General features: G+C 40.3%; 1 protein-coding gene across 2 annotated transcripts in view; it reads left to right on the top strand.

Annotated features, from left to right (window-relative positions):
- The first annotated feature begins 3,699 nt into the window (after positions 1-3,699).
- DIAPH3 (diaphanous related formin 3) overlaps positions 3,700-18,231 on the top strand; it is a 200,972-nt gene continuing 186,440 nt past the window's right edge. Inside the window, exons 1-2 of one of the 2 annotated variants that reach the window (XM_009085265.4) lie at positions 3,700-3,864; positions 14,842-14,874. In XM_009085265.4, coding sequence (XP_009083513.2) covers positions 3,715-3,864; positions 14,842-14,874 — 183 coding nt within the window. In that variant the 5' untranslated portion in view covers positions 3,700-3,714. The remainder of the gene's footprint in view (positions 3,865-14,841; positions 14,875-18,231) is intronic. The other variant, XM_050975434.1, reaches the window with a different exon arrangement.

The raw sequence follows: 18,231 nt of genomic DNA, 5'->3' as shown, positions 1-18,231 counted from the left end.
CATTATCATGATCTTCTAGGATAGTTTTAGCTATGGATTTCCATTATTCCCAGTCTATGCTAAAAACAGAATGTAGAGATGACATATACTACTACAGTGGCAGTGACACTGACTAAAGAAGAATCAAATTATGTGCAAATTATTGCAAAAAATAATTGTTTGTTTTACAGGAAATAAAACTAAAGCAAATTTTTGTCAATAAAACTTTATTAATTGAACAGAGTATGAATTTTCTCGTAACTGTAACGTAAATTTGTTAATTTATTAGTATGATAAACTTACAGACATGTTCATTAGTAAACTTAATAGGCTAGACTAGATGAACAATTTGAGATTTTATCTTCCCATTATCCTAATAATGAAAAAATATGTTTTGCGAGCCACCCATGCTGTGAAAATTAAGTAAGATCTTATCCAGAGGTTACATTTAAGAATATTACATTGCAATAAATGAAAAATATTAATGAGAGTTGTTGCAATATAAAAACACAACTGTTAAAGATTTTCTTAGATAAAACAAGTGATAATTGCCTCTATAAGACATGAGGACAGGCCATGTTTGTCTAATGTAATTTTTATTGGCCTTATGAGTTAACAATCACATATCATTTTGTAACTTCAGTATTAACTTTTTGAATAAGATGGCAGGAAAGGTATAAGACACATATTCAATTGGTACAACTTACAAACATATTCTCAAGTTTGAGGGATTTGGGCTAGAATCGCCTGTTTGGGGCTTTCCAAGGGAGAAAGAAGAAGCCATTTTCCTGAAAAGATGTGTGCCATTTGCTTGTCTCTGCCAAGCCACAGGAACTGTGGCTAGGAAGGTTTTCCTTGCTAGCACTCTTAAACAGAGTAGTAGTAAACTTGTGTACTTGCTTTGTAAAAACAACAACATTGCTGACAAAATCCTTCATGGTTTTTATGAGACAGGTCGAAAGGATGAACCTCATGGAAAGAACAGTTAATTGACTCTTTTATCTTCATCTTATAGGAAAGAACCAGGTATCTCCAAATGAAATGCGGAGAATTGCCTAAACGCAGCAAAGGTCGGCTTTGAAATACATTGCACAGGAATATATTTGAAAAACTCACTCTCTGGAACAATGAATATTAGGAGGGTTTTCTTTTTTTCTTTTCTTTTTTTTTTAAGTCATGACTCACAGTATATTAAAAAAAAATAATAGAGAGATGGAAGAGAATGCTAAAAGCCTAAATGAATCCATCAGTCTAAATGACTACTTCTGCAAATGTCCATGGTTAACTTTATGCACTTACTTTGTCTCAGACTTTCATATTTGAAAAATTCTCATTCTAGAACAAAAATAATGCAAAATGGCAAAGCTATTTGCACGCCCCAGACAATATGCATGCTATGACTAAGTAGAATTTCTGCACAATTTTAGTGTTAGTGATGCATTTCTTTCTCACATTTTTTCTCCTCAGTCATGATTAATCTTAGTAAATTGAGCTGTTGCAACAGTGTGTTTGTTCTGTGAAACACCTAATGAGCACAAGAGGGGCAGTATAAAATAATAATAATAGATCAAAAGTACTAACATTTACTTTTGGCTTAGTAAAACCGTCTGATGAATTATTCCCTTCAGTGTTTCTCTGTTATTGCAACACAGTACCTTGAAAGTGATATATTGGCACAAGCCATTGTGTTCTACCACAGTGCAATTAGGAGGTCCATTTAAACAGCTTTATCATATGCACACATAGCTTGATTAATTTTCTAATCAAATGTTCCAGGAAATCATTAACCATGACATTAAACACTGTTCTGCTAATTATACTCTCCACAAAGAATTCCAATATAAATTTACAAAACATCTCTAGAAATGTGCCAAAGGATGAAACAGTTTAACGTATACAAATAATTACGGCATCTACCCTGCGTGGCCCCACAGCTCCTTGCCCTGCAAAGGCTGAGTCTGGGGCTGAATTCTGCTGTTTCACTAGAACTCTGTGTACTGGCAGATGTTACATTTTGTAGGTCACTGCCTGTGTAAGTCACGGTGAAGGACTGAATGACAGAAAAGAAATTCTTCTGTTTTAGGAAATACTCTAGAGGTATAAATGCTGAGTATTAGCCTTTTCTTAATGATCCCTAACACTGAGATTTGGAAATAGATTTTCCCCTACGTAACTCTCCAGTTTGCATCATTATTCTAACTACTCTTAATTTAAAATAAAGATAAATGCAAGGTATTGATTGTAGTAATGAGAATTCAATTGCCTTGTAAACCATATGCAATTTGCTTGTTTACAGCATAATGAAATCTCTATTTATGTATTTCCCCATAAACCACAGTGTCTTGCAGGTCTTTCAGTGATGGAAAACAACAGATTGCATTAAACAAATGCAGACTGTAGGTACACCTGTTCTTTTGGCCTTGGCAGCACAGTTAACAGCTCCTCCACATAGACTGTGTCCATCACAAAACAGAAACTCGGCTGCAGGAGGATGATGGAAACACTGCCACTGTTTTGGATAGAGACTGTGTCTCTTCTGTGTCATTCTGCTTTCTTAACCCAATACCACCAAGTTGGCATAAAAATAATATGAGAAGTATTAATAATATATAATGCACATATAATACATAGCACACACACATATATGTATGTGTGTATGTATGTACATATGTATGTATGTATATCTATGTATGTGTTGCTCTCAACAGCTACCAGAGAAGAGGTTCTAATGGAGGTGGGGGTCAGTCCCTACTGTGACTGCAGAGACAGGACCAGAGGAAATGGCCTAAAACTGAGACAGGGGAGATTCAGATCAGGGATTAGAAAATTATTGTCACTGTTCAGATGGGCAAGCGTAAGAATAGGTTGGGGAGGTGATGGAGTCACCATCCCTTGGGGTGTTTAAGAGGTGGTTGGGATTTTTGGACTGGATGATTGTAAAGGTCTCCTCCAAACCCTATGATTCTATATAATAATGTATATTTACATATAAAAGTCAGTGCTCTAATTATATAAAAAGGTCATATAGAAATAGTTGAATCACTTTTTACCAGTCAAACAGCGGCTTAAGGTATGGAATCGGAGTTTTTAACAACGCCACTTGTAGGAAATCGGCATCCTAGGCCAAACAGGAGAGGGACCCGCCCCGTGTTCAGCTCCCGAGCAGAAAGGATGCAGAGAAGACAGGATTTGCACGACGAGGAAACAAACTCTGCCCTCCTCTGTGTGTGCGTGTGTGCACCCCGGAGGCGCCGTTACCTCAGCCCCGCGGGACACTCCCGTTCCCGGCGGGGGCACGCGCGCTCCGGTGGAGCCGGGCGCGAGCCGGTGACTCACCGGAGACGGGCGCAGCTCCCGCCAACCGGGAGGCGCCGCCGCGGCCGCGCGGGCGCGGATTGGCCGGGCCGGGCGGGCGGGGGCGGCGCCGGCGGTGGCGGGACGGTTCGGACGGCGGGGACGCTGCCGCGCTCCGCCAGCCGCGGCCGTTGGGAGCGCGCGGCCCCGCGCTGCTCGGGCGTGGCGGGATTAGGGCCTTCTCCCGGCTAAATCCTGCGCTGCGGTGAGGCCGCGGCTTTAGCGCTCAGCCCCGCTCCTCCCCCCGCGGCGCCCTGCCTGGCCGAGCCCAGCTAAGCCGCGCTAATCGCAGGCGCCCAGCTCGGCCGGGGCCGCCGGGCCTGGGCCCGATCGCAGGCAGCGCTCCCCCTGCCCAGCTCCCTTCCTCGCCCGTGCGCGGCCATGGAGCCGCCGCGGCCGCGTTACTGCGCCCCGTCCTCGCCGCCGGGTCGCGGCGGGCGGGAGAACAAGGGGCTCCGTCGGAAGGGCCCGCCGGGGACCGGGAGCGCCGGGGGCCCCGAGGAGGCGGCGGACAGCAGGAAGCCCAAATTCGTAAGTACGAGCCGGTCCCGCGGCGGGGGTGCCCCAGGAGTGGGGCCTGGCGGGCCTGTGCCGAGGGGGCCCGGCCGTGCGGGGACGGCCCCGTCTCCCCTTCGCCGTTCCCTCCGGGGCCAGTCACTGCCTGGAGCCGCCGACACCGGGGCACTGAGTGGGAATACGTGGCGCCGTCAAGTTCGGCTGGGCTTCGAGGTCTGGTCCCGCCTAGTCCAGCTCGCCTCTTGCCTGCCCGTGTGAAAGGATGCGGCAAGTTGTCAGGTCTCTCCCGAGTGCTTCATCACAAAGGTTCATTGCCTTTACTTGCTGCGTGACAGCTGTGGTTGCAAGGGGAATAGAACAGACTTCCAGCTCTTCAACGGTGTCACTTCTAATAGGACTGTGGTGGGTTGCGCTTTTTTTTTTTTTTTTTTTTTTGATTGGTTGGGTTTTTGTTGTTGTTGTTTGGGTTTTTTTTAACTTTAGTGATATAAACCCTACAGTGTAGAAACAGAAAAATGGGCTTTGAATTTAAAGGACATAATAAAGTTCTCCTCCATAGGCCTGCTTTTACAAGCTTTTGGCTAGCACACCAAGAAATCGGGAAACTCAAGACGGCTTATCACGAGATAATGTGTTGGCAAGATGTGCTCTAACCAAAGCGTACCCAGAAATAACCATTTTTGTTTGGACATGATGAAAATTCCAAGCATTAGAATTGGTACCAACATGTATTCTACAGCCTTTGTATCCACAGAACAAATTGTGTTGGAAAAGACCTCTGGAATCATCAAGTCTAATCTATGACTGAACAGCACCATGCCAACTAGACCATGGCACTAAGTGCTGTGTTGAGTCTTTCTTTAAATACTTTCAGGGATGGTGACTTCACCACCTCCCAGGGCAGCCCATTCCAATGTCTAATCACCCTTTCTGTGAAGAAATTCCTCATTATGTCCAGCCTAAACGTCCTGTGGTGTAGTTTGAGACTGTGTACTCTTATCCTGCCACTGGTTGCCTGGGAGAAGGAACTGAACCCATTTGGATCCAACCTTCTTTCAGGGAGTATCTGCCACATGCAGAGGAAATGCACCCGGTGCTCATATTTAGGTGATGCATGTTGATCTTAGTTCAGCTGTCCCTGATCCCACCTGCTCTGAAATGTATTTGTTACATAATTACAAAAGAGATACCATAACACTTATATTAGACTCTTGATTCTAAGGTGTATTTATGAAACATTCAGTACTTGAGTGTCTGGCACTTGTGCACAGATTCAAAAATGTTAGCCAATAACCAGTATCAAACAGGCTGGCCAGACCTGTTCTGGAAGGTCACAACTTGCTCCTGGAATATTCCTGTTTGCTGCAGTCTTTTTGTATTGTGGCTGCAGAGACTAGTGTTTGAACCATGTCCATGTGCCTTTTTCTGCATGCTAGAATGGGCATCAGTGAAACTGACCAAGAGTAATTTGCTTGGCTTGGTGAGTGGCTCTGTATCCACTGGGGACACGTGTGTTTTAGTCAGGCAAGTGACATGGCCCCTCACTTGATGAGGCTTTCAAAAGGGCTCATGATTGTTCTTGCATTCTGAGTTAGACGTACAGGAGAAATAGCAGCAAGATATTTTCAAGACGTCAAAACATCAGAAAAGACCTTACTGGCAACCTCAGAAAATCAAAGATCTTTGGCAAAAGGTTTAGTGCAATATTCAACCAACATGAAATACATCTCAAAGCATTAACTTAGCCCATTTGACTTGGCAAACTTTAAGCCCTTTTGATTTTAAGTTACTCAAAAATTCTAAGAAGAGGGAATTAGAAGAAAAAGGAGAGGAAGACAAAAAAGTTAAAAAAAAAAGGACACATATGGCTACCAGCTGCTGGGTACCAGCAGTGCTCATAGAAATTCAGCAGCTGATGGGAATTCCAGGAGGAGGTAGAATGAAGATGTGTGCTTGTCTTGTGTTCAGCTTTAAATACTCCTTGGCCTTCCAGGGCCCTTCCCCCAGGTGGAACTTCTGTTTGTTTGGCCACTCAGGAGCTGAGTTAGGGGCTCCAGAGGCCAGGTGTGGAGCATTGCCTCCTCTCTGCCAGGGATTGGCAGCCAGTGTGGGGCTGGGATACCCCAGGAATGGGAAATGTGTGCAGAGCAGGGCATTACCTCACCAAAGCACAGCCCAACCAGCCCCTTGCCCCACACACACGTACCCCAAAATGTCTTGTGATACCAGATCTTCTCAGTCTCTCACAACATGCTTTAGTATATGATCTGTGAGGAGAAACCCGTGTGGTCTGGCCACTGTAAAATATTGGATAGTGTTGTTGCTGTATGAGTTAAGGGTTGGAATATTCCTTTTGTGACAGACATGGAGTTTTGTGTGTTTGCAACTGACAAGAGCTCTGGGTCCAGAGGTTTTTCTTACTACCAATACTTTAACTGCCCAGTTCTTATGCAGATATCACAATGGTTTTCATTTTTTCCTATAATTATGTGCTAAAACAGAAGTAGTGTGTTGTCTTCATGTTCAGTTTTGCTAGTCAGGTTAAAATGGCAGAACAGTAGTTTATAGGGAGTAGAATGTGGATAGATATGTGATAAAAGCAATTGAGGCTTTTTTTTCCTAGATGAAATCTGATCTTTTCAGTGAAAGAAGGCCTTTTCTCTGGTGCAGGTGAGCTTGTTGGGCATATGTCTAGGCTTCCCAGGCTATGCAAGGGTGAGTTTGATAATGTTTCAATATTGGTATCAGCTGACTGCTTTTTAAGGTCATGGTGTTGAGGTTACAGCTACAGAAAATAAAGGGGCTGAATTTGGGGTTGGGACTCAGTTTTATAGGGTATATAATAATCTTGTAGCTAGGTGTGAATTTTGATAATTTTTTTAGTTTGGTCTCTTCCTGTTCCCTGTCCCCCTGCCCAGTTTCTCTTTAAGCAGGGATATATGAGAATGTCCTTAATTCATGAGAATGATTTGTCAAACTGCAGTTTTCAAAAGCACCATAGTTCTAATGATAGTCCTATTTTTCATCTTTAAATAATGTCTTAAAGCAAAGATTTTATCTTTGGGTGTTGATAGGGACAGAAGAATTATGGATTGAACATGGATTGTATTCTAGGTGTGCCATTAACTTGCTGGCTGTCCTTATTGCTCTCTACAACTGTTTGAAAGGAGGCTGTAGTGAGGTGGAGGTCAGTGTCTTCTCCTAAGTAACAAGAGACAGAACAAGAGGAAAGGGCCTGAAGTTGCACCAGGGTAGGTTTAGATTGGATACTAAGTAAACTTTCTTCATTGAAAGGGTGATCAACCACTGGAAGAGGCTGCCCAGAAAAGTGGTTGAGTCACCATCTTGTAAGGCGTTGAAAAGATGTGTAGATGTGGCACTTAAAGACGTGGTTTAGTGATGGACTTGGCAGCGTTTGGTTTATAGTCAGGACTTGATGATCTTAGAGGTATTTTCCAACTTGACTTCTTTGCATCTAACTCTTTCTGTAATACATCTTCAATGTAATTTTAATAGTTAAATTAGATTTGTGTCCGTATTTGTAAAGTCTGGCTCTCATGCCTTTGGGCTCTCTGTAATCCAGTCTTATATTTAGCTTATGCCCTTTTCTCTGTTTGGGGTACGTAGAGTGCCATGCCTCATGTTACCTCAGTTTTATTTCTGTCTGTGTACATTTGTCAGATTAAAGTAGCAGTTAGATTTATTGACCTCAAGTAATACAGATTATGTGAATGTAATATTTCTCAGTGTTCAAGGCTTGAAAATGAGTTCCAGGTTGGACCCTTCCAGTCAATGCAACATATTGATCTGTCATAGCAGATATGCTAATCTGAAAAATAATTTGATTCCCTGTCAAACCTTGAGGTGAAATTGGATTGCTTATTGACAAAGGTGACATCATTAACATGCCCCTCCTCTTTTTTCTCCCTTCTAAAAAAAATTCTTTTTTTAACTGAGGAAAACACAGTTTTTAAAAACCCACCGCATATGAGTGGGGGAGGGGGGAGAAAGAGGCATTGGAATCAGCCACTATAACTGTTTAGCCCTGTCAAATGAAGCCTTGAAGGACTCTTTTTGAATAAACTAGCTTCTCAGAAGAAGTGAATGAGTTTTAAGCCTCAGTTGTCTTGGCTCTTTTGCAGAATAATTTTAAATACTTTTTTTGAAGGAGTGATGGTTCATTTTGAAGCATATACCAGCATGACTTTGTTCAACGGGTCCAAGTTTTTAGAGGAGGGGGACTTGTAAAAGGGTAAAAGAATTTCTGTGCTGCTGTGGTGCTTCAGCTTATTGAAAGCTCATCCCTAAACTCCTTAGGTTTAGGACCTTGTAAAAAGAGGAAATCGACAGATGCATGACAGATATTTCACCTGGTCTCTATATATACATTGACTGAGCAAGAAACTTCTGAAATCCTCTAGGTCTGGGTGGGGCCAAAAGCAATTGTTTGCCACTTGCTCTCCTTTATTCCCCCTGCCCACCTTAGAAATGTTTGGAAAACATTGCAGCCAGCGCTATATTATGCGACTTCCAACTGCACTTCACATATACTACATATTGTAGACATTGGTCCTCAAAAAATCAGCTTCAATTTCTAGCTCAAATTAGAGATGTTTCTATTAATTTCAGTAAACCATTGACCTGACTTCAGTGACTTTCAGGTTATGTTTTTGATTAAGTTCTTCATGAAATTTATGAGTCAAGAAGGGTTTGTTTACACCAATCTGTTAAAAATAGACAAATTAACAGTTGCATTTAACAGTGTCTATAAATCAAAGAAAGATGTAGTTAAGAGGAAAAGCACTTCCATTTCTCTGGCATAGAGTAGAAAGGTAAGACCAATCTGTGTCAATATCTTTAATTACAAAGTGACTGAATTATTGCTGCAGTTATGCTGCAGTGTAAGACCTTGAATCTAAATTAGTCTTTTGAAGAAATGATTGCTGAACAGATGTTACCTAAAACACTTTATCGCAGCTTTGTAAAATTGTAAATTCTTCATGCTGTTATTTTTGTTGGCATGAATTAACACTGTGGGTTATGATACTAAATTTTAGTGCTGTGTTCTAGCACTTTGTTATATGATCTTACCTGTAAGCACCAATTTTGAGTTTAACTCATCAATGCCTAAAAAATATCACTGTGTAGAACCTGTCATGTTAAGGTAGTTTTGCTCCTGATTGCTTTTCAGACTGCTTTTCAAGGAGCAGAGACAGAGTGTGTGATAAAGCCATTATCTAAATGCTGAAGTAGTATATTGGAAATTAAAAGCAAGAAATGCTGTGCAGTTTGTAAATTGCATTTTCAGACTGAGGTAGCAAAATTACTGAGGGAATATTATTACAAAGGAGATCCTAAAGCGATAGCATTTTCTGTAATCATCCAATTAACTTTTCTCTGAGTCTACAGGTTTTCATCAGTCCTGGATTTGGTCTTTTACTTGTGTTTCTGCTGGAGAATATTCTTTGGGGGAAAAAACAGCTAGTGTTGAATCTTTTTTTGGTGATAATATTAATGGCAATGCATTCTTGCTCACTTTCGAATTTGCAAAGGTGCAGAGGGGATTATGTGATTATATGAACATCCCTAGTCTTCATTGGTCTTGTTTCAGTGTTCAGGCATAAGTTAGCTGGCTCTTCTAAAGCTTATCTTGCTTAAGCCCTCCTTTTTCCATTTTTTTTTTTCTCAATAGCCACATGAAGGCTGGAAGCTCTTTTTAACTTATCAAAGAACCTCTACATGTGCACGGTGATTTGGAGGGGGTGTTATAAGTGGGTTTGTTTCTTTGTTTTCATCTGTAAAAAAATGCAATATTAATATCCCAAAAGATCTGGACTGTGGGTTTTTAATTTTTTTTTTTTTTATTGAAGTACTTCAAGGTGGTGGAGGACATGCATGTTGAAATTGTTGTTTAGTTGCCTGACATCCTGTTACTTTGTATGCCTAAAACCCCTCTCATATTTGGCAGGGGTATATGGCACTATGCTTGTCTGTCTTCTACTTCCATTTATGATCAAAAAAATCACATTTTTTTGGTCTTTCTGTCATACTAACCATGCCCATCCCTACCAGGCATGATTTGAGTTTAAGTACCAAACAATCTGTGTTTAAACTATCTGCTTTCATTCAGAAAGTTAGATGGGCAACATCACTTTTTGCTTGTGCCGTGGTGAAAAGACCACTTGTGGAGAATGTAGATGCTGCCCCTTTTGGTGGAGTCCCAAAACTCTTAGATGATACAGACTATACTCAATATTGTACTAGGTTAGTCTTCATTGGTTCCAGGCCACACTGTCCTGTAGTGCCGGTGGAAAAGCTGAAGACATGGGATCAGAGTCCTATGTGAGATGTCATTCTTCTGAGTTCTGATCCTGTTTGCCTGAACTGCTTGTACCACACCTAGAGAGAATTTTGTCCATAAATATGCATATGCAAAGACAGGGAAATAGATGTAATGACACAAAAGATCGGACTAGTACTGTTGATCCAATTAAGCAGGATTTGTCATTGCTTTGCTTTGCTTCACTGTCTCTACCTGGACTTGACTGGGGTAATTATATAGGCAATCCCTCAAGTTATTACATTTTATCTAGCACATGAACTTCAAGTATGTATTGCTGTTTGGATGTGCAATATAAGATCATCATCTTGTGTATTGATACCTGGGCAGCAAGATAATGTTGTTGCCCCATCACCCTCCCTGGTTCGCCCCTCCTCCCTTCCTTGCTTTTGATGCCGAGGCAAGGAGATAATGCTTGAGCTATGCAAAAAGCTGTAGCTATGCGGAAAGAAGTAGTTACTTTGTAACAGGGTATGTGAATGAAGCCCTTTTTAGAAATCAGCAAATTTAGCAGAACAAGCTAACTGCAAAAAGCTAACCACTGGCTGTTTGAGCAGACAAGCTTATAGAGCATGTGCAGAGACAGAGGTGAAAAGTTCATGCCTGAGGAAGACTTCTGAGCCTTCATCCAAACCGACCACCAGGAGTCTGATGACCACCTCGTTCAGAAACCAGGCATGTGCTATAGGAGCTTATGTAATTAGAAAATATTTTACAAGGTGAAGGTTAGGAAAGTATTAAGTAGAAAAATGCCTAGTATTAGGCATTAAGTAGAAAAAGTATGAAAGCTTGTACTGTGGGAAGAATGGAAAGAGTGAGTTTGTGGTGGAGTTATCCCACTCACTCCTGATGTTGACTAAAACAATACCTGCTCTATGGGCCTTATTCTATGGAATACAGTTTTCTTGCCTAGTTTTCAGGCATAAGTATGACAATATGATTCTTTACTCTGAATGTATATGAAGCCAAATAGTGTTTGGCTTCCTTTAGCTGGGTGGTGTGAAAGTTGCCTCACACCTGTCTTCACCATGTGTGACCTTTTCAAGAGACACAGTACTCTTTCTGTCTCAGGAGCAGTCATCTTGTTTCTGTGCTTGTGTTGTGAAACTCGGCCCTTGTATCCTGCTGTACCTTTCAGCTTCTGTTTAAGACTCTCACTATCCTTGGAGTTTTGTCAGCTCATCACAAATACTGTACCACGTGCTGCATGTGTGTGTATATCCTTGTCTTATGACACTGGTTATTTAACAGTATGCCTGAGGGACATAATCTCCCATCACAAGTAATTCTGTCAGATTGCTTGCTTTCTTCAAAAATAATATACCTGTGCATTTCTTTCTCATTGGACTTAGCTTTAAGTGAACTGCTTCTACTCAATTGCAAAACAAAATGACTTCTTCCTCCATGTCCCTAGACTAAAAACTAAGGTACACTGAGGAGTGAAATTTTAAAATTTAGTTTATAAAAGTGTTTTTATAGCTGAAGACTAAGCAATGGTGTTATTTCTGCTTTTCTAACTGTAGGTGCAACTGACAAATCTCTCCTTCTGAACTGTCCTACTTAACTCTTTAATCTCTTAGTGCTTTCATATATCTCTGACTAGAAAACACAATGTCAGCATACTTAAAATATTGATAATTTTGTTTTTCAGTTTTGCATATCTACTTTTTACATGACAAATAGACCAGAGGAACACATAGCTTCTATGCTTTCAAATCAATAGTTTTGTTATTGTGGAGTAGTTCATGGAAGACTCAGAGTAGCATAGAAATATTTTAATCCATTGTGAAGCAGTATTATGTAAAATTACATAATGTTTTTAGCAGTGACTGAATATTATAGGAATATTACTCAAGTCATATTTATTTACTTGCAGGCCTGTGTTTAAGGCAACCTGTTCACTTGAGCAGAATGTCTTTTGTGAACTGATATATCTGAGCCTGAAAATAGAAATATGTCCCTGTGGTAATAAAGGACTCCAGCCTCTACTTAGTATTTACCTGACTCCTAGTCTAGTTATTTTTACCCTTACTAGAAATATGTTTGTTTCCTTTGACTGTTAAGAATAAAAATATGCTCTTGTTCTTGAGCCACAGCACTCCTCCATATGCAATGCCATTAAAAGATCCAGTGTGCTAAGTTTCTTTGTTGTGGTTGTTGTTGCTAAGACCAAATGTAATGTTCCACATCTCTATATCCTTGAATGCTATAGAAGACCAGTAAAGCTGTCAACTGATTTTACTTTTTACAGCCTTCTCAGAAGAGAAGGACTTGGTGAAGGAGAGAGGAAAAAGAGAACCCCAGTTCTGTTTTAACCAACTCCTCTGACTGAGAAGCATTATAACATAAAGTTAACTAAATAAGTCTTTAGAGATGTCTTACAGCAAGTCATTCAGCCTTTTGAGTGCTGAAAGAGCTGAACATTAGGTTGTAGTTTGCATGGAATTTCTTCTCCTTTATAAAGTCTCTAAATATGTCACCAGTGTTGATATTTGATGCTGGTTAAGTAGATTCTTACTTAAGAACCTGCTTTTAGCACTTGCCTTCAAACTAGTCTCCACAACTTTTTGTGAAAGAAATGCTGATATTTTTAGACTTCTGTACTCTAGGTATCCAGTAAGGTGAAGTCTTTGAGAAAGGCTCATATCTTTACAGATATGAGTTTGTTATACCATTTTGGTGTCCTTAATTGGTTGTGTGGTAGTCTTTTTTCTCTAGTTACTCAGATGACTTGGGTTGGTGAGATGTTCTGATATACAAAATGGGAAGTTTTTCACTTGTTATCATAGTCAATTGCACTGCTGAATTTTCTTGACTTAAATGGAAAATAAAATACTGGCTTGAACTATCCCACTAACTTCTGTCTTTTTCAAAGAACAAAACCTGAATCTGAAATTGCCTGGTTACTTCCATGATGACGGTGTCTTTTATGGAGCAATTGCAAAACATCCAACATCTGTTCTTAAGTGGAAATGAACCTGATGTTGTTGCTTTCCTGCATTTTTTTAGTGGAGCGTACATGAATTTGACATGAGTCTTGAATTTCCACTCAAAGCATAGAATGCAGATGGTTTTCATTCAAAGCAGGTTATGTAATCTCCTGCCATGTTAGAGGAGCTCCATGATGGTATTTGTGCATTGCTTAAGGCTTAGTGATTTAAGTCATCTGTATGGAAAATGAATATATTTTCATGTTCTTCTCTACCTAGTTTCAGTGTCAGACCATATGTTAGTGTTTTCTTTCGCGGTTTTGCTCACTTAAGGATAGAAGTATTATACCAAACCTTGCTAAATGCAAAGTCATAAGCTTTTGCAAATGACACCAGTTAACATTTTTACTGTCTTTGCAGATCATTAGCAGAATGGGAAAAGCAAGTCATAAACCCCAGTTCTATAGCAGTGTGTGAGGTAAAAAGGCAAAATGGTCTGATCTACCCCTGTGGCAGGAGAACATCAGTGAGAAGACTGGGATACAGATCTTCAGTCTCCTGGCTGGATTGGAATAGTTCTTTTCATTTATTACTAATACTCACTAATTAGAACATAGAATGGCATTATCATAAACGTTCAGAAGTGACCTTACACCTTTTTTAACAATTATTTTTTTGTTAGTAGAATGTAGTGTCTCACTGAATACTGTGTTTCCTTGCACCTCATTTGTCTTTTATTTTTAACTTCATAATCATTCATCGGACACTTCTTCCTCAGTTTCTGGATACTACTCAGACTAGACCTCTTGTGTGATAATATTTAACTTAACACATATTGTTCTTTAATTCTGTGGGATGAGCCAGAGAAGATGTCAGAAGTAATGGTTACAATCATAGAACCATTAAAGTTGGAAGACACTTAGATCATCATAATTGACTTAACTTTCACTGCCAAACTTAAGTGTTACATCTCTGCATGCTTTTTGAACACTTCCAGGGATGTTGATTCCACACTTTCCTGGGCAGCCTGCTCCAATGCTTGGCTACCCTTTCAGTGAGTAAATTTTTCCTAATATCCAAGCTAACCTCCAGTGGTTCAACTTGATGCCATTTCCTCTTGTTCTATTTCTTGTTAACTGAGAGAAGAGACTGACCCTCACCTTGCTATCACCTCCTTTCAGGTTGTAGAGAGTGATAGCCAATTATTGTTGACTTGGTGAAGAGTTTCCAAATCTGGTTAATTAGGATAGAGTTGCTGCAGCTTGATGGATAGTTTTGAACTCTTGAGGAGCTCTGTGTTCTTCTATTGAGTTTGGAATCTCTGGATGATTTATTGTTGGTGTCCCCACAGCCGTCTTGAGAAGACACATGTCTTGTAGCTGAATTTTGCACAGGTCATCTGTATATTTAGCTATAAAGCATAATTTAGTTATAAAATATAATAAAACACAACTTTTTTCAAGCTGTGCTTGGTTCACAGTCTTTTGATATTCTGTTGGAGGATCAAATGGAAGATTTTAAAAATCTTTATAACTTTCTGTGCATTGTAAACCAGCAAGGTACAACTTGCCAAGAAACTTGGTTCATTTCAAGTGTCAGGATTCAACACTGTTTAACTTGCATGTGATTTTGAATTAAAGTAACTATAACTCAGCTTATTTTTTTTTTTTTTTTTTTTTACTGAGCAATTTTGACATGACTGCTTTCCTGTTTGATTTACAGCACTTAAATATCAAGACACTGACAGATGATGTGGTAAGACAACTTAAGTTTTGCTTTGGCTTGGCTAAGCAAATAACCTTACTGCTAATGCAATAAAAATAACCTTACTAATACAAGAAACTATCTTAACTTTGAGGATAATTTAGTTAATTGGCAAAGTCTCACTGAACTGGTAATTAGCTGTAACATAATCAGCATGAGTAGCAAAAATGTATGGATGGCTTTGAAGTATGCTCTAATCACAGCTAAATGAGCCTGACACAGGTAATTGTGCCAATCTACATGCAGTATAGTTAAGATATCTGTGATTGCATGTTTAATATCAAAGTTACTTAGGCTGCATGGCTAGCTTAAAATAACATGTTTAACAAAGTAACATCTGCTTGTGAAACTCATTTATGCTTGCTCAAACCACCTTAAGTACATTCAGCGTCATGTTTAACACAGCATTTCTCAAATTTGATCAGAGATGAGGTTCTGTATCTAACCACAAACCAGATTTTTTTCTTGCTCTTGAGTTTACCTATTTCACTTCCTGTACTATTCTTTTGTGCATAACAATTTTTTTCTTAAAATACATAATTTTACAAAATCTTTGCATTTGCCTAGGAAGTAATGTTTTGTCATCACCTAACAATCAGCTGTTATGACTTCAGTGCTATACAGAGTTCTTGCTAAAGTACTTCTGTGTGTAGCTTGGAGCTGAAGTGCAGAGAGATTTAGGTCTATCAGTATTAGTTTGACTTAAATAATCTATTTCTATTTCTTTAGCAGAATTTCATTGGATGGAAATTGTTATTAAGAAATTTGAGTCTGACTGGCTGATAATACAACTTTGGCTGATAATACAAGTTTGATTGTATAAACTTGTATTTATTTGGGACAGCTAAGGAAATACTATCAGCTTTCTGAAATTAAAAGTATTTTTTGGTAACTAGAAAACTAGTTTTGATAGTGTCATGTTAGGGTTGTAGTCGGGATATACAAGATCTTGCTGTTTTTGTGAGGTGCCTTTTTTTCCTTTAAAGAGGCTAGACTGCTGCCTTTTTGCACTTGTACTTTACAGAGCTTATTGGACTTGTTCAGCTTGTAATTGTAGCCACAAAAAATCAGCAGGTTTATTGTGGATTTTTGGGATCAGGACAAAAAGTCGGTCATCTCTGTAGAAAACAAACTTTTCCCCAACTCCTTAAATTTCTCAGAGCATGAAAAAGGCCCCTTCACAGAGTAAGGAAACCTCATGTGCAGTGTAATACCAAATTTTTCATATGAATATATATTTTTGAAAAGGGAAATGACAGCTATTCAGTAAAAGGCTACCAGTGAAATAAATTACAACACCACAGCATTTGAGAACTTTTAAATACATGTAAAGGGGGATATTCTGTTTACTTGCAACATCATCTTGGAATGAGGGTAGCCTTTCAAATGGACACAGTCTAATCCTCTATTTCAGTTTTCTGTTGGTTTACTCTTTCTGTGTGTGATTCTGGGACAAGGACAAAATTTGTAGTAAGAGAAGGTAAAGAAATTGAAAGTTTAAGATGACTTGATTTTGTAGCTTTCAATGAAATAATACATTTCCTTTCTTCTCATGGGCAATCACTTGCATGTTAACTTACTGCTTCATTATGCTTTTTGAAATATTTATATTTCCCAACCCATTTCTTACAAATACAGCTGTATGTTGGTGACCAGGAACTTCTTTTGTTTTTAAATTCAGATATGTTAGCAGCATGTTGAGAATCTAAAATGCAGAGTGGTTTTAAATATCTAAATTGGATTATTTGTGAGATGCTGATGAATTGTCTACATTAAGTTCAAAAACCTTGGTTTTTACATGTGCTTCTTTTAGCTTGATTGTTTGCTATCTGCAAAGATGGCAGTTGCATTCTTGCTCCACAGAGGCGTGGAAAGCAGGTAGCTGAGATATCAAATTCTCTCTCTCAAATGCTCCACATTCCAACAATCACAGAATCATCAATGTTTGAAGACAGATACCTTCAAAATCATGTAGTTCTACTGTCAACGTAGCACCACCATAATCATCCCTAAACTATATCAAGTGCCACATCCAGATGTCTCGTGAACACTTCCAGAGATGGCTACTCCATCGTGCTCTTGGGCAACTCATTCCAATGCCTGGTCACTCTGCCAGTAATTTTTTTTTGTCCTAATGTCCAATCTGAAGCTCCCTGGGTGCAACTTAAGGCCATTTCCTTTCATCCTTTCACTTGAGTTGGTGGAAGAGGCCAGATCCCACCTTGCTAAAACCTTCTTTCAGGTATTTGTACAGAGCAGTGGGATCCCCCTTGAGCCTCTTCTACTCCAACATAAACAGCCCCAGCTCCCTCAGCTGCTCCTCATAGGGCTTGCTTTCTAGACCCTTCTTTCACCAGCTGCATTGCCCTTCTCTGGACCCACTTCAGCACCTCAATGCCTTTTTTGTAGTGAGGGGCCCAAAACTGAACAAAGGATTTGAAGTGAAGCCTCACCAGCGCATCATCAGTGGGGTGGTCACTGCCCTTGTCCTGTGGCCACACTATTTCTGATACAGGCCAGGGTGCCATTGGCCTTCTTGGCCACCTGGGCGCATGCTGGCTCATGTTCAGCCACTGTCAACCAGCACCTCCAGGTTCTTTTCTGCTTGGCCATGTTCCAGCCACTCTGACCCCAGCCTGTAGCTCTGCAAGGGGTTTTGTGTGACTCAGATTTAGGATCTGGCACTTGGATTTATTTAATTTCAGGCTGCTGTCCTCAGTCCTTTGATCCAGCCTGTCCAGATTCCTCTGCAGAGCCTTCCTGCCCTCCAACAGATCAGCACTTGTCACCCAATGTGGTGTCATCTGCACACTGAGAGAGCACTTAACCCCTTAGTCCAGCACTTTGCCCCTCTTCCTATTAAACAGGACTGGCCCCAATACTGAGCCTTGGGGAGCCCCACTTGTGACCAGCTACCAGCTTGATGTTAACTCCATTCAGTATTACTCCCTGGATTCAGCCATCCAAACAGTTTTTCACCCAGCAAAGAATGCACCTGTCCAAGCCATGAGCAGCCAGTCTCTTCATGAAAATGCTGTGGGAAATGGTGTGAAATGCCTTAGTGAAGTCTAGGGAGGCACCATCCACAGCCTTTCCCTTATCCACTGAGTAGGTCAAATGATCATAGAAGGAGATCAGGTTGGTCAAGCAGGACCTTCCTTTCCCAAACCCATGGTGGCCAGGCCTGATGTCCTGATTGTGCTGTACATTCTGTGTACTGACACTCAGGATGATCTCTTCCAAGATTTCCCCTGGTACCTAGGTTAGTTTGACAGGCCTGTGGTTCCTTGGATCATCTTTGCAATTCTTTTGGGTAGGCCTTATATTTGCTACTTTCCAGTCAACTGG

This window comes from Serinus canaria, chromosome 1 (assembly GCF_022539315.1).
Source record: "Serinus canaria isolate serCan28SL12 chromosome 1, serCan2020, whole genome shotgun sequence".
Lineage (NCBI taxonomy): Eukaryota > Metazoa > Chordata > Aves > Passeriformes > Fringillidae > Serinus > Serinus canaria.
The sequence above is the reverse complement of the archived record's forward strand: the minus strand, read 5'-3'. Positions and strand labels throughout refer to the sequence as shown.